Source organism: Paroedura picta, chromosome 6, assembly GCF_049243985.1.
Source record: "Paroedura picta isolate Pp20150507F chromosome 6, Ppicta_v3.0, whole genome shotgun sequence".
Lineage (NCBI taxonomy): Eukaryota > Metazoa > Chordata > Lepidosauria > Squamata > Gekkonidae > Paroedura > Paroedura picta.
The window spans coordinates 61545404-61561567 of NC_135374.1; the positions used below are offsets into that span (position 1 = coordinate 61545404).

Here is a 16164-nt window from a genome sequence, read left to right on the forward strand (position 1 = left end):
TCTTATATGCCACTTTCCCCTACCCGAAGGAGGCTCAAAGCGGCTTACAGTCGCCTTCCCATTCCTCTCCCCACAACAGACACCCTGTGGGGTGGGTGAGGCTGAGAGAGCACTGATATCACTGCCCGGTCAGAACAGTTTTGTCAGTGCCGTGTCGAGCCCAAGGTCACCCAGCTGGTTGCATGTGGGGGAGCGCAGAATCAAACCTGGCATGCCAGATTAGAAGTCCGCACTCCTAACCACTACACCAAACTGGCTCTCTGTTATTAGGCTGCATGTTTTAGATGGAGGTTTGCTTCTTATGTACATCTCTGCTGCGTGATCTCTAAATAAATAAACAAATGGTAGGTAGGTAGGTAGGTGAGCTCTGTTTTATTACTTTAATCTTTGTACAAATTTTGAGGTAAGCAGCCTGCTGTGCAAGGAGGGGCAGCCAAGACATTTAATAATAGACTTCCTTTGCCCACCACAGATCTCCTGTGATATAGCTTAGAAAGCTGTAAGAGAGGCTTTGGTCACCCTGTGGGCAGTATGTGGTGGGATGGGGGAACCAACGTGCTAGAGATGAAGACTAAGATGAAGACTGCCAGCCACTGCCTGTGTCATTTTTCAACAGCCAGAAGAAAATAAGTATTTTCATCATTTTCTGACAATACAGGAACTCGTGGCACTCAATAAAATGAATGAATAGTAGATTTAGAATAGATAAAAAGAACTACTTCACCCAAAGGGTAACATTACATCACAAAGTGGCTTACAATTGCCTTCCCTTCCTCTCCCCACAACAGGCACCCTGTGAGGTAGGAGAGGCTGAGAGAGGGCTGTGATAGAACTACTCTGTGATAACAGCTCTAACAGGACCATGACTAGCTCAAGGTCACCCAGCTGGTTGCATATGAAGTAGTGGGGAATCAAACCCAGCTCTTCAGAAGCTACTCCTCTTAACCACTACACCAAGGTTGCTTTCATGATTTCATGAAAGAACAGAGTCGGATCTGTAGCTGCCATGGCTTCATGGATAATTGTATACACTCACAGCAGTGTTTCCACACAGGTTTCAGAAAGGGCAGAGGGTGACAAGGAAAATTCCAAAATCAACCCAGGGCAAAGAGACAAATCAACAAAATTGGGTACTGGACAACGTTTTGGTACTGAAGGGGAGGAACCGTAGCTCAATGGCAGAACCTCTGCTTGGCATGCAGAAGGTCTCCGGTTCACTCCTTGGCATATCCAGTGAAAAGGACCGTACAGTAGCTGGTATGAAAGACCTCTGCCCTCTGGAGAGCTGATACCAGTCTGAGTAGACAATACTGACCTTAAAGGAGTCCGATTCAGTATAAGGCAGCTTCATGTGTTCCTACACCATCATGGCAGAAAACTTCATATGTTCACACAGAGTCAGACACAGAATTCCTATATCTCCACTACCTTGACATAATACAGTGGATAAATTGTGTTGTAAATATAAAACTGTTAGTTTTATCTCAGGCCTATAGTAATAAGGAAATTATCCCAATGTGGGGCAGGTTTCACAGGAAACAGTGCTCAGAAGAGCCACAGATAGCATATCAATGATCCAAACATGAATTGCGAGGGATTAAGTATAATTGCTTTCCACTGTGACAGCTTCAGGAGATGGGCTGGAGAGGATCATATTTCTGCCGAGCTTCTTCCCCTCCTCAGACTCTGCCCTTTCCAAGCTCCACCCCAGAACTCCAGGAATTTCTTAACCCAAGGTTGGCAACCCTTCTTCCATAGTCTCTATATTTGGGATGCTGGAAACTCCTTGCCATGGGATTTTCCATTGCTTGTTTCTCTTGCTTTTTCTTTCCCTGTCTGGCTTACTTCCAAATGAGGACCTTATTTACAAAAAGTGGCTTTTTTCCAGCCTAAAACAAGACTGCCACACAACAAGCAAAAAAGAAGTGTAGGCAGTATCCTATGTTTTGAATTTGTAGTAGACCTAACACCAGGAAAGAGGTGTATGTGTGGGGGGATACTAGGGATGTGGTTTGGGAGCCTAGGGGTGTTTCTCAGGCCTTTTGACTGGTAAGGGTTAACATAGGCGTGGGATTTCCACCTTTCCATTTCAAATCTATTGCTCTTAAGTGTCTGTAATGCATCCCACTGTGTTTTTGCGGTGCTCGTGTTTGCTTAATGCCCGCTCCGGGCCGCTGCGGCCGTTCCAGCTTTTACGCTGTCCCCAAGAGCATTTGCCGACTGTTCCTAACTTGTGGTTCGCTGTCGATCGCAGCACTGTGATACGGGAAACGAGAGAGGCGACAGAGCTTTGATGCCCAAGGAGATGTCTGGAAACTGAGGGGACAAATCCTGACTTTTTTCTTGGGCAAAGGATCGGAGCGCGCTCGCTGGAACTCTCAGGCGAAGCAAGGTGAGCATGGCCGAAGAGGACGGTAAGGACACCGGGGGGCGGGGGGTGATTTTGCAACTAAAGCATTCACTCCTCGAAACTCTTCAACAGGCTTTGTCCATTCGGAACGGCGGCTTGTGATCTCATGCGGATGCGTGCGTGCCAGGTAAAAAAACCCCAAAGGCACAACGCATTTGGCACCCCAAAACCAAACCAGTCGCACTCAGGCTGACCATTCCCGAGGTGCTGAAGGATGCCGTCCTGCTTGGAGCACCGGGGGGGGGGGGGTAGGATTTCAGCCAGTGCCGTTGATACAAGGTAGTGTAACGCAGCGCCCCCGGTATGGCTCAGCTATTCCGTTGTGCCGGGCGCAAGAGTCCTTCGTTTTGTGATCCTGTGCCCCTTGATCGGTCCACAGCGATCAGTGAAGTTGCTCTCAAGGAAGCAGCCGTCAGTGTACAAGGTGCCCTGCCCAAGTTGGAAACTATCTCCGGTATAGACCGATATTAAATGAAGATTTTAAGAGACCTCTTGGAGATAATCATATATTTACAGTTCACGTGACAAGTATTTTAGCTGGCAAAAATCTAACAAATACAGGATACTCATTAGTGTGTGTCTGTGTGTGTGCGTGGCAGGGGGGGGAGTGAGTGTGCACAATTCAGTGAAGTTTCCAGCTTTTGAGAGAGAGCAAGCTTGGTGTAGTGGTTAAGTGTGGCAGCCTCTAATCTGGAGAGCATGTTTTGCTCCCCCAGGCCTCTTCTACAGGCAGCCAGCTGGGTGACCTTGGGCAGGTCTTAGTTCTCTTAGAACTGTTTTCATGGAGCAGTTCTCTCAGAGCTTTCTCCACCCCATCTACCTTACAGGGTGTCTGTTGTGGGGAGATGAAGAGGGCAGGCAATTGTAAATCATTTTGAGACTCCTTTAGCGAAAAATGGGGTACAAAAAACCAGCTGTTCTTCTTTTGAAGGAATAGTTTCATGAGCCAAACAGGCAGCTTTCAAGTAGCAAAGCAGCCATAGGTGCAAAAGGCAGAGGAGCTCAGCTCAACGAGTACCCAAGAAAAGGATTCATGCTGCTGAAATCCACGTTTGTTGGCAATCAGGCACAAAACTAAGGATCACAGCAGTAGCCAGTACCCACCTCCCAGGTTTGTGCAAGGAGAAGAAAGACCCTAGCAGGAGACTCCCTGCCATTGCCTGTGCATTTAAGGATCCAGTGGGTGATCTGAACTTTTCCATAACTGAGAGCCAGAGTGGTCGGTTTTGTAATAGCGAAAGCACTGCAAGGTTCATACTTATTTGAATGACAAGCTCAAATATTAAGGCAATCCAAACTTTTAATAAGCAACAGTAGGGTTTAATAAGGCACCACAAAGCTGTAGCCATGTGACAAAATCAAAGCAAGAATGTGCATTCAGAGTGTAACTAATCTTAATCATTTTGGAGTATGCCCTGTTTGTTAATCTCAGAAAGGTAACTAATCCAAATGAAATCCCTTCTGAGTTTCAGAACAGACCTCGTCAGTTCTGGCAGCCGAAGTGGGCAGCACAAGCTACAAATTCTCCCCAAGTTGGGTAGGTGGCTTTGTATTTCCATTGCACATCATGGTGGTGGCACAGAAGAGCTCTGGACCCTTCTGTGTGCTGTCATATATTTTAATTGACAAAGCAACAGGCTAAACAGAAAACCCTGAAACTTGTTTTCTTTTTAATCACTGGGATTTTTTAAATGGTATCTTTGTTGCTAAAGGAAGGAAATGTAAGGGAAGGATGGTAAAGTCATGAGGCTTGAAGACTCCTAACTTATGGACTGAGGAAATGTCCTCTTGAAGTCAGAGTGCCGCTGTGTATCTAATGTTACGGCTGAGGCAGGATTGGGACTCTGCTAGTGTACTGCCCAAACTACTGCCTAACAGTCTCCCTGCCTGAGCTGATACAGGGGGTCTCAGGGGTGATGTTGAGGCCCACCTGGCTGGTTGTCTTGAGGCGGTCTCAGGATTTCATAGCCTCTGTAACAATCATGGGCTTGTCTCAGGTTATAACTAGTCCCACACATTATGCAGGTCACACTCCTGACCTGGCATTTTGATTTGAACAGGAGGAATGTGATCTAAGGGCGGAAGAATTTACTTTGTCATGGACAGATCACTATTTCCTTGGGTTTAGACTTAAAGGAATGCCAAAATTCACCACAGGGGGATATCTATTAAAATGATCCAACCACAGAGTCAGATGAATAGCTCTAAGCCATTTAAAATCCTGTTTTCTGCTCTTCACAAAGAACAGCTGGGCAATGGTGTCAAGTCCATGCTGCTCATGGAAGCAGGTGACCCATACGATGGGCAGTTTGTCAGGCAGCAAGTGGAGACTGAACTGCTACTATCCAACATAACCAACAGTCATCACCCTGGTAGTATTTCAACTATTATTGAGGGCTGGGGGTGTCCCTGCTGTCATCATGTATACCTGCATGGTGATGCCCCAGCCATCATCACATTCCACCAGGGGGCATTTCTTCTTAAAATGCCCCACAGGTGTAACAGGGTTCCCACACTCCTGGATGCTTTGGGGGTTCCAGGTCTTTGTCCTCTGGCTGTGGTGTGGGCCCAGCCATCCCTTGACCAGCCTTTTCCACACTGGGGCTTCTCCAGTAAGGGATCAGAGGGAGATTCAGGCCCTCCCTTTTAAGACCCAAGCAGGAGGAGTGATCCCTGATCCCCAGTACAACTGGGAGCTGCTGCTGCCTGACCTAGGTTTTCCATGAAGTGGATCCCAACTCTTTTTAACCAGGTAGTATCTCCCACAAGTTCATGGCTTCTTTCCACCCTGCGGACTTCCAACAAACTACCCAGTGTCTGGTTTTGGATGGCAGGACCTGCAAGAGTTGCTCCAGAACTCCTTGGTCCATGACCTGTCTCTCATCCTCAGCTAAGGGTTGTAGGCCAGCAACTGAATCACTGAAAAAGTTCAGGGAGATTGCAAAGCTGAACAAGTTCTTTGTATGTCCCCCCCCCCCACTGCAGTAGATGTTGGACATTTTCCCATTCCTGAACTGATTTTTATAAGAAATTATCTGAAGACCAAGACACACAAATAATGAGTGAAGTTTAAGAGTGAATTCACACAAAAAAATCACTCTCCTTAGCAAAGGGCTAGAAAGCTGCCAACATAATGCTAGTTTTTAAGAAGGGATTATGTGAGATCATTTGTCAAGGTGACCAACACCATCTCATCCCCATGGCCAGGATGGAAGCCCAACTGGTATGGCTTGATAGCCGGAGTCTCTTCCAAGACTGCCAGGAGCTGGTCCGCAGTGGTCTATTCCACCGCCTTACTGAGAAACACAAGATGCAATACTAGGTGGTACTTTCCCTGGCCCCATGGATCCAGTGATGGTTTCTTCAGTAAAAGGTGGACTCCCCCCCTTTAGCACCTCTCAGAACTCCCCGGTAGCCAGGGAGAAGTTGGCAATCTCTCCCAGAGGACATCCTATTTCTTGGCTACCTGTTTTAAGCAAGCAAGAAAGGGTCAAGAAGCATGTGAATGGATGCCTGGGGACCGGACACTAATATAACTGATAAAAGTCCTGGTGGTCCAGGTCAGCCAAGTCACATGGGGATGGCTCTTTTGCTATACTTGAGATGTGGGCAGGGCAGGCTGAGAGGCAGGGTCCTTTCCTCAAGGAGTTTTCTCCTCCATCCCTGATGGATGAAATCAATACTACATGTGATATATATAGAAGCAATATGGGCATGCCTCTTGCATCACAAACAAATGACAGGGGCTCTGCCTCCTTCTAGAGGCCCAAATCCAGCTGTCCTTTCTTCTGGAACATCTACTCCAAGATGAAGGAAATGGGCTTCATGACCCTGAAATGTCTCTAAAGGTGTCATCTAACCCGCTCTATAAACTCATCTCCATACTCTGGACCACTAGCGAATGGTTCTATGTGGGATATTGGAGGACATTAACAACCCCCCCCCCATACACACACACTTCTGAGAAGCCCTTATGATGACCCTGCTATGAATTTGTTTCATTTTTCCAGACCAATAGGAGACAATTTCAAATATTTGGAATGCGTAGATGGAAATTTCAGGAGGCAATCACTTCCTTGAAGCCCACTTTGGTGCCTTATACTAGGTCTCACTTTGAGTTGATATGATATGCATTGATTGAAAAATCGCTAAGTTATGAAATAACCATTTGTGAATCAACTACAAACACTCAGAGAAAGTGTGTTAATGTGAAATGGAGGAAGTCATTCTGGTTACAATAGTAGGGTGAAGAAGCTAGAGGACTGGTCAGTATGAGAAGTTGAAGAAGGTGGGCTAGGACCACCGGCCTCCACTAAATCCGGATAGAAAATGAGTTGGGTTTTATATGACACTTTTCTCTACCAAGAGTCTCTTTCCTCTCCCCATGACAGACACCCTGTGAGGTAGGTGAGGCCGAGAGAGCTGTGATATTACTGCTTGGTCAGAACAGCTCTTTCAATGCTATGATGAGGCCAAGGTCATCCAGCTGGCTGCATGCAGATGAGCGGGAAATCAAACCAGGCTCACCAGTTTAGAAGCAGCCGCTCTTAACTGCTACTCCAAGCTGGGTTCCTCAAAGCCCTAATTATTGACTAATATTTTAAAATGTCTTTTTGGTTCTTTGTTTCCAGATCTGTTTGCCTGAAAACAATAACTATGATTTTGCCCTCAGGCCTCTGATTTTAGATTCAGAAAGCAGATAGTTCGAGCAAGAGCCTTCCCATATGATTCCTTAGGTAAGTCAAAATGTTTAAATATGGCCAGGCCTAACTTTGTTTCTGCAGCTGCACTCATGAGATAGATCCCCTTTATACATCTGGAGGATATAGCAGTCTGCATTTTGCAGTCTGCATTTTGTGTGGGCTTCACACATACAAGTCATCACTCAATGGTGTAAATTAATCACTTGATGCACACTTGTATAAAACAGACATTTAAGGGCTCTTTTTATGGATGAATGTCTGTTGACTAGGGTGCTGTGGAATCAAGCTATATTCTCAGATGCTTATAAAGCTGGTTCTGTGCCTAGTGATTTGTTACTTTAGGTAAAGGGAGAAAATTAGTAACTCTTACAACACGTAAAACATATTTTTGCAGCTCAAATATATTCTGATTTTTATACAAAAATGTTATGCTTGAATATTACAGAACATGGCCACACCAATCAATCTATTAAATATTAATCTCCATGTAAATAATATATAGGCAATCAGACATCTCAGTCAAGGACCTGGATAAAAAGTTAATATGCTACTATTTCATGAAGAGCTTAGAAGTGGCACAGATCCCTTTGTAGCAGAAGCCAAAGGCAGACTCCATAATTTTCATACTATGGAGTCTAGTATGAGTGTGCCTTAGCATTAAATTTGAAAGCCAGTCTCTTCTGACTTCTGCATCCTTCTCAAGAGGCTTTTTGAGTATTTTGGAAGACTTTTGGTATGTCATTAGAGTAGATGTCTGATCAAGTGAAATTCCCAAGCCATAAAGGCATTCTGGTTATGCCCATGCTGATCTGAACAAGGCAAAGTGACGTGAGAAATTGGCAGGTCCACCATCAATAAAAGAAATTTAAATACTGAATTATCCCAGAGTGCATCAATATCATCCCGTTGCGGTGTATAGCTCTGCATTCTATGTGATGGCCATTCCAGCACAATGTGATCTATGCCACCCAACCAGTTATTTAGCTTACTAGCCTTAGGACTCTAGGAGGGATATGAATACCCTCCTGGCTTTTCCTGCTTTCCTGGGACTGGTGATGCCAAGGAAGCTGGCAAATGATAGCAAGCCATAACACCTGACTGCGGGGTTACATTTCAGTTGGCAGATGACTGGTTGTTCAGGCCTGGGTTAACACTCCACTGCTTAATGAGCTCTACAATGAACACTCAGGGCAATTCAGCACATTTAAAAAATTAGGCTTACAACAGCACAATGGGGTAATGCTAAAAAAATCATGCTTCTAGGAATTCCTCACCTCCTGGCTCCTCTGCCGCCATCCCACACGTCTTGCCACTCTGCACGCCTGCTTGAAATGGCAGAAGAAGGGAATGTGCTATCCACGCTCCTCTCTTTCACCTGTCAGTCAAGACAGGCAGCCAATCACCTTTCTCCGTCTTTTAAAGGGATTGCAATGTGAGCCAATTTTTTTAAAAACAGAAGTTCTCAATTTAAACATGTATGTGTCTACACATAGGGCTGTTTTTACAGCCATGCCTCTTGGAATCACAAGCCTTGAGGCTTTTTCCCATTTTTTTTTTTTTTGGAGGGGCAGGGAAGAGGCACGCTTTCTGTGCAAACACGGGGAAAAGTTTCTGTTTTTGTTTTGCTCTCCCTGGGCGACTGTACACCTATTCGTTATTCCATGCATTTTTAATTAAAAAAAAATGAAGCCCCGTCCCCGGGAGAAGGAAGAGGGAGGCTGGGGCAGGCTCTGGAGCCGGAGCTAGCGCTACTTCAGCTCACCTCATGTCCTTGGCATGCGGCTTGCTGGTTGCTTTCCTCCCTCTCGTGCTAAATAGTTGGGGGAATCCAGTTTATGTGATTTCCACACTAGCGCTTTAAAATGGAGGATGTAGCTGCTGGTTTTCTGCCGGGTCACTGAATGAGGACAACATTGTGCAAAGCGCCAAAGATATGGTGTTTGCAAAAGGTAAGGATTTCACTACATTTCCTTTGTGCAGAAAAGCCCTCACTGTCACACAGCCTCAGCCTGTAGATTCAATAACAACTGCTTTGTCTCATGAGGAAAGCTGACTGTAAAAAGGCTTTCTAGAAATTCTCATGATTTGGGGGAAAAGAGGACAAATTGCGTTACATCTGTATTACATCTTCCTGGGCACATATTAGCAGCATTTTCATAGCTTGGTGTTGGGGTGGGTGGCTTGGGGGGGGTGGCGGTAGGGAAGTGTGTGAGGCTTTTTTAATGTTATGTTTTTGATTGTACTGCTTTTATTATTTTAAATTATGTTGTAAGCCGCTGCAGGCTAGCTGGTGTACGAATGACGGCATAGTAATCTATCAAATAAACAAACAAACAAATGGAATTGAAAATAAACACCAGGCTATTTCTACATAGTTTATCTGCTCTGGGTTCCATACTGCTGGGAAGCCAGAGTTGCTAGCCTCCAGGTACTAAGTGATCAGAGAAAACTGACAGTGAGGCTAATGCTCTGAGTTTTCTAATGCTGAAAAAAATCTTTCCTGAACAAACTCGTCAGTCAAGCCAAAACATGAACCGGTAATTGGACATTTTCAATATTATTTTTGTCAATGGCATAACTAGCACATTAATGAAAATTGTATGAAAATCTAATAAAGAAGTTATATACAAAAAACGTTCCTTTTAATATTTTTTAACATTTTTAAAGACCTTCCTTACATCTGCACACCAAGGAATGTTACAGTATATGTAACTTTTCTTACAATCTTGTCAATCAGATTATGTATAATACTAGAAGATAAGCCCGGTGTAGGTGAAATACAGCGGCCGCTAGCAGTCTCTCCCCCCGCCCCCCGGGGGCCGTGTTCCCGGGCTCACCTGTTGGACTGCAGGAGAAAGAGAGGGAGGCCTGCAGGGAGGAGAAGGAGGCACAGAAGCAGAAGGCTCGCATGGGGGGGGCGCATCCGAGGCCGCGGGGAAGGCAAAGGAGCATAGGCTGCATGCTCGCTGGGAATCGGCAAAGGGTTTTAAGCGCGGGTGGCCTCCGGGCACGTGGCAAGGTTCCGAGAAGGCAAAGGAGCACGGGCGTGGCTCTGCGCAGCCTTCCCCGAAGCATTTGGGCTCCGGCTGGCTCGTGGCATCATTGCAGAGTTCGGGGAAGGCATGGGCAGGACATTCCTGTGCCGTCCCTGAATGGTTTGGTCCTCTGCTGTCTCATGACGACAACGCAGCCCTTGGCGAAGGGCAAGGAGCATGGCAGCACGTCCCTTTGGCTGTGGGGAAGTGGTTGGGCCCCGGTCGGCTCACAGCCGCAGAAAAGTCAAAGCAGTATGGTCACGGCGTGCCGGTGATTTGTGAGGGAGGGTAGGCTTTCCCCCCTGGCTCCCTCGTTGTGGGGGTGGCCAGGCAAAGGGGCAGTCCCTTTGGCTGGAGCAAGGGCTCCCAATGTGGGCAGCAGTCGGCGGCCTGCAGGTACGGCAAGTGTAAGGGGGGGTGCGGTCAGGTCGCTTCACGCGCCGTGGAAGAAACCGTGCCCCCCCCCCCAGCTAGCCGGGCACGTCCCTCGGCCTTCTCCCGGGGCTGGGAGCCGCCTCGCCGCATCACAGGCTGCTCCTGGAAGCGGGAGAAGGGCGCCCCCCTCAGCCACCCACCTGTGCTCCCCCAGTGGTGAAGGTCCCAGTGAGCGGAGGAGAACCCAGGCCGATGCCCTGCTGGTCCCCAGCCTCATAAAGGTTGGGGACCACTGCCTTAAAGTGATACTGATCAATTTCCAACATTAATTTGCACACTTGGCATGAGCCATATTTGAAGTTCCCCTTAGAAAGTGTTCTATCAATGTAAGTAGCCTTGGTATGAGAATGAGTCACCAAATCAGCCATATTCTTAGAAAGTCTTAAAGCTACCAAAGATTTTTCTTGATATCCAGGGATGTTGATAACCAAATGCCAATGTTTAAAAATTGTTAATTTTAAATTAATATCCCTGCAATAGAAGCAGCTTGAGACTTAAAAAAATAAAAATAAAAACTGGGTATTTAGATGTCTTTCCAATCTGTGTTCCTTCTTCAGTCTTCCTGGCCCTGCCCCCCACCCCCCGGCGGCATCCTCCTCCTAGGCCGGCATTGCTCGCTCACTCGCTTGCCCCACCCCGCCCCACCCCACCCTTCCAATCCACGCTCCTTCTTCAGTCTTCCTGGCCCTGCCCCCACCCCGTGGCATGCTCCTCCTCCTCCTTCCCCGGCACTAAAACCCCATTTCACCTTACATTACGTAAATGTTTAGCTTGTTTAAAAATGTTTAACTTGCCAGTTTTATCTATAAAGGTAGATAAGCTAAACATTCACATGTCTCTTAGTGCTATCTGATAAAGAAATATATGCTATCTTCATTTCAGAATGGAAAACTGGCTTTACATAATTAAATTCATATTAGAACACTGCATTTCATAGAAAACTGAAAAAATCAAAGATTGGTATTGCATGAACATTTGGTTCTTGTTCTGTACCAAGCTATGCAGGCTTGAGTGGTGATTCCAGAACTTTAGGCCAAACCTGGAGTTTGGCAACTCCCATGTCAATGGTGTCCCTCTTTACTAAACTTAAAATCTGGTCACCTTATATTTAGAGAACCTGTGACACATATATCAATACAGCAATTTTCAGTTGCCATGAAAAAAAAGGACTCAGTGCCCCAGGGAAAGCTGCTGTGGGGGTCTGGAGCAGAGAAACATGGGGGAACCTGCCATGTGGGAGCCCCATTGCAGCTGTGCTATATTAGCTGTGACCTTAGAAGAACATTCAGCAGCTCACTTCCATGTGGAAACCTCGCTAGGAAACATGTTACTTATTTGATTTAGATAAAATGCTTGTCTATTTATTAGATTTTTTACCTGCTGCTCTCAACAATCTGGCTTATGGTGGGTTAGAACATTACACAATTCCTAGTATGCTCATTTGTTTTGGGGAGGGAACTCATGCTTATAAATGTAAGAATTTACACTTTCATGAATATGGGAGTAAAATGTATTTGGAATACATTAACACACTTTGTGTTCTGGATTTCTCTAGAAGCTGCCTTGCCACTCAAGCTTTCTTTCTAAATGTAACTATCCCTTAAAGGTAAGAGAAGTAAGTGAATACCTGTACTTTTTTGTTTATCTATAATAGTTTATTTTAAACAAGAAAATGTAATTACACCATTATAAAATCAGGAAAATTTTAGGCATAGATATAATGGAATAATTTCCAATAAATAATAACAGCCTTATTTCATGAAGCTTTTGAATTTCTTGTACATCTAAAGAAAAAAATAAATAGAAATTAGGCTGAGCATTTTTTTAAATATCAGCTGCTTCTTAACTTACTTTTAAAATCCTTTTATGCTTGAGGCCCAGAATAAGGCTGCTTCAGTTTCCTTTCTACCACACAAACGAGCGAAGTATCAAATCATGAAAGCTTTTTTTTTGTTACTAGGGATGTCTGATTTGCTTCACTATAGCAAAAAACAACAACAACTCTGAATCAATGCAATTCAGTGGGTTTATTTTTTAATCCTTTAAACCAGTGGTCCCCAATCTTTTAATCACTGGGGACCAGTCAACGCTTGACAATTTTACTGAGGTCTGGTGGGGGGGTAGTCTTTTGCTGAGGGATGCTGCCGCCGTCTGAGCCCCTGCTCCACTTGCTTTCCTGCCAGCGCCCCTGACAGCCCATTGCCCACTGGGGGGCGCTGCCAGCAGCAGCTGCGCAGTGCCACGCCAAGCGGGAGCCCCAGCCATGGTGGCCGCCGGAGAGCCCCAAAGGTGAGCCAGCGGCAGAGTGGCAGGGCAGCCCCCGAGTCAGCAGCCGGGGAGGACGAGGAGGATCCGCGGCCCGGTACCAAATGATCAACAGACCTGTACCCATCTCTGGACCAGGGGTTGAGGACCACTGCTCTAAACCAAATCACAATCCCCTGGGACTGAATCACTGAAACCCAGATCAACTGAGGTTTTTATTTGGTGGTTTCTCTTTCAATTTTTCCCTTTGGGAAGTGAAAGGGACATGACCGGACATTTAAATTTAACAGTGTCTTCAGCCCATCAGTCAGCTCTTAAGTTTAAATGGCTGGAATCTATTTAAACCTTCCCTTTTGCTTCCTACGTCCTCCAAAGGGAAAAAAGCAAAACGAACTGCTGGCTGCCAGCTGGTAGATTGTGCAAGGGAAACAATCCACAGAGAGCCCAAGTAATCCATGGAGAGGGTCAATTGTTTGTCAGGCTGTGCAGACAAGGGGCAGTTCAAAACCCCTTCCTCTACATTGCCCAAGCCAATCCATTGGGAGGCCTTCTCTCCACAGATAAGCTGTTTGTTGGGCTGGGGAGAGAGGAGATTTGCACAACCCCCATGCACAGCCTACCAAATAGCTGATCAGACTGGGGTCTGCTGGGCTGCTTGGAAAAAATTGGATTGGACTGGGCTTTTTGCCTCCCCAAACAACACCCACCATCCATTCTGGTTTGGCCAATCCTGGCCTGATAAACCCAGCTGTCAGCCAGAGGAGCCAGGCCCGGAGTGGGGTAGGTGAGAGCCAAACAGAACTGTGTCTCTGAACATCATCTTTCTGCAGATCTACTAGACCTGTGGTTCTCAACCTTGGGGTCCCGACCCCAAGTGGGTTCACCTGACCCCTTCCGTGGGGTCGCCAGGTTGTTGGCCACCATGGCAGCATTGGCAGCAGCTGGCAGCAGTAGTGGTGGTAGCAGATGGCAGCAGGCAGCAGCAGTTGATGGGCGATGGCAGGTGGCAGCTGGCAGTGGTGGAGCCATGGCAATAGATGCCTCCAGATTGTTCTGCGCCTGCCCCTGCGCACCTGTGCATGCTACCCCCACACATGCATTCACTGTCCCTGCCGCAGTTGGGGTCGCGACCGTATGGAGGTTGAGAACCGCTGCACTAGACTGATCCTGCCAAACAGCTGATTCTGTAGAGAGACAGCTCTCGGAAGGATTGGTCTGCGCAGTTCGGTTCTCTCCTGATTCAATCCAAACCTGAAATTAACTTTTTCCCCCATACCCTTATTAGCTACTCTACTTACCTTCCCTTGCCAGTTTTCAGTATACTAATTTTAGAAATAATAAAGGAGTATCAACTATACTTTTTTCAGGTAAAGGGACATTTGTGAAATTTAGTCCCTGTATGAAAAACTGAACACTTCACATAACGGGAATATATGGCCTTTCTAGCATTTCTCTATTCACCAGTTTCCATGTGTGAAACTAAGGTTGTTAGTTATTAGTGGATTGGATCCAGCCAATTTTGCTATTGTTGAAAAGGGGAAGATGGGTTTCTCTTTAACCACTCAAATGGCTACACTTGCGATCATGGAACTTGCATCTAAAAAGCCATTTTGGACAAGAGTAAGGAGGGTCATGGGGTGACATTAATCAAAAAACACTGGCAGAATCCAACCCATTGCATGTGGATGAAGAAGTATTAAACCATTTTATCCAGTTCCAGCGGCATTCCATATAGAAAACTCAGTTTTCCAGTTCACAAATTTTCTTCAACTGTACAGCTGTAATCTTGTTCTTTTCATCCATTTGTTTCAGTGGCTGCCACTGTCAGAGTGACCTGTAATCAATCATACCCAAAGATACCTCAGTTTACTAAGCATCAGTGCTCTTTATATCATTGTCCTCCTTTTATTTCAGATGACTTCTAAGAGATTGAGAACGATTGTTTTCACTTTGGTTTTGGTCTCTGTTGGATTATTTTACAAGCTAACTTCTATCAGAATATGTCTATTCTGTCAAACAAATGAGACTATTTTATTTAAAAGGGCAAGTGGACAATTTTTGCACCTTCCACATGTAAATTGCAGTAGGAACCCTCCATTCCTGGTAATTCTTGTAACGTCATCTCCTGACAGCCAGTCAGACACCCGGATGGCTATCCGTGACACATGGGGCAAAGCAAACTTAATTGCCAACAAGCACATTGTGACGCTTTTTCTTCTGGGAATTAGTTTGAATCATAATAATCAGATTGCTGTTACTGCTGAAAGCCAAAAATATAGAGACATCATCCAAAAGGAATTTATAGATACTTATTACAATTTAACGTTAAAGACCATGATGGGCATTGAATGGGTTCACAAGTTTTGTCCACAATCCAGCTTTGTTATGAAAACTGACTCTGATGTGTTTGTCAATCCCTTCCACCTAACGGAGCTCCTTCTAAAGAAAAACAGGACTACCAGATTCTTCACTGGCTATTTAAAACTGAATGAGCATCCAATACGACAAATTTTCAGCAAGTGGTATGTGAGTTACTATGAATTTCCAGGAAATAATTACCCTCCTTTTTGCTCAGGGACTGGTTATGTTTTATCCACTGATGTTGCTCACCAGGTGTATAATGTTTCACAAAATATCCTTTTCTTCAAACTGGAAGATGTTTTCATAGGTCTCTGCCTTGCTGAACTAAATATTATACCAGAAGAACTCCATTCAAAGCAAATGTTCTTTCCAGAAGGAGTCACATTTTCTGTATGTCACTTTAAGAAAATTGTGACAAGCCATTTTGTCAAACCTCGTGACATGCTGGTCTACTGGAATGCACTGGAGAAATCAGTGGATGAAGAGTGTTCAGGTTACTGATACATTTTAACTATCAAATACAATCTAAAATTGCTACACAAGAGATCCTGCAGTCTTGACTTCAGTACTGTTACCAGAAGCCATATAGTAAAAGGGACTCTTAACAGTACAATTAAATTCCATTCTGATTTTAATTTACTTCCTTCTGTTCTTACTCGTGAGCCAGTGTTTTGCTGTCTTACTCGGCATTAGGCCGAGAATCATTACTGAGATGTGAATAAGTCCAGGATGATTTACAATCTCTCTTTTTAAAAAGTGGTTTTTTAGAACTTGCATTAGCTTTACAAGCTAAAGACTTCACTTGGGTGCATTTTAACAGTGTGAGCAGATGCAAGTGTAAAGGAATCTGAATAATTTTGTTCTAAGGTTTAACTATATACACATTTTTCTTTTCTGGGTTACATATGTGGGGCTGAAAGCTTGACATTAAGAATCTCCCCAGTGTCCGGTGTCT

General features: G+C 45.2%; 1 protein-coding gene across 5 annotated transcripts; it reads left to right on the forward strand.

Annotated features, from left to right (window-relative positions):
• The first annotated feature begins 1605 nt into the window (after positions 1-1605).
• On the forward strand, positions 1606-15848 carry LOC143839947 (beta-1,3-galactosyltransferase 5-like). 5 transcript variants are annotated; one of them, XM_077342733.1, is made up of 5 exons: positions 1606-1736; positions 2255-2392; positions 7083-7146; positions 12139-12198; positions 14763-15848. In XM_077342733.1, the coding sequence occupies exon 5, from the start codon at positions 14763-14765 to the stop codon at positions 15708-15710; it is 948 nt and encodes a 315-aa protein (XP_077198848.1). In that variant the 5' UTR covers positions 1606-1736; positions 2255-2392; positions 7083-7146; positions 12139-12198; the 3' UTR covers positions 15711-15848. The 5 variants fall into 5 exon arrangements, with proteins under 5 accessions (XP_077198848.1, XP_077198846.1, XP_077198847.1 ...); XM_077342731.1 differs by having other exon boundaries at positions 12139-12189; XM_077342732.1 differs by lacking the exon at positions 1606-1736 and adding an exon at positions 1808-1927 and having other exon boundaries at positions 12139-12189.
• Positions 15849-16164: the final 316 nt, after the last annotated feature.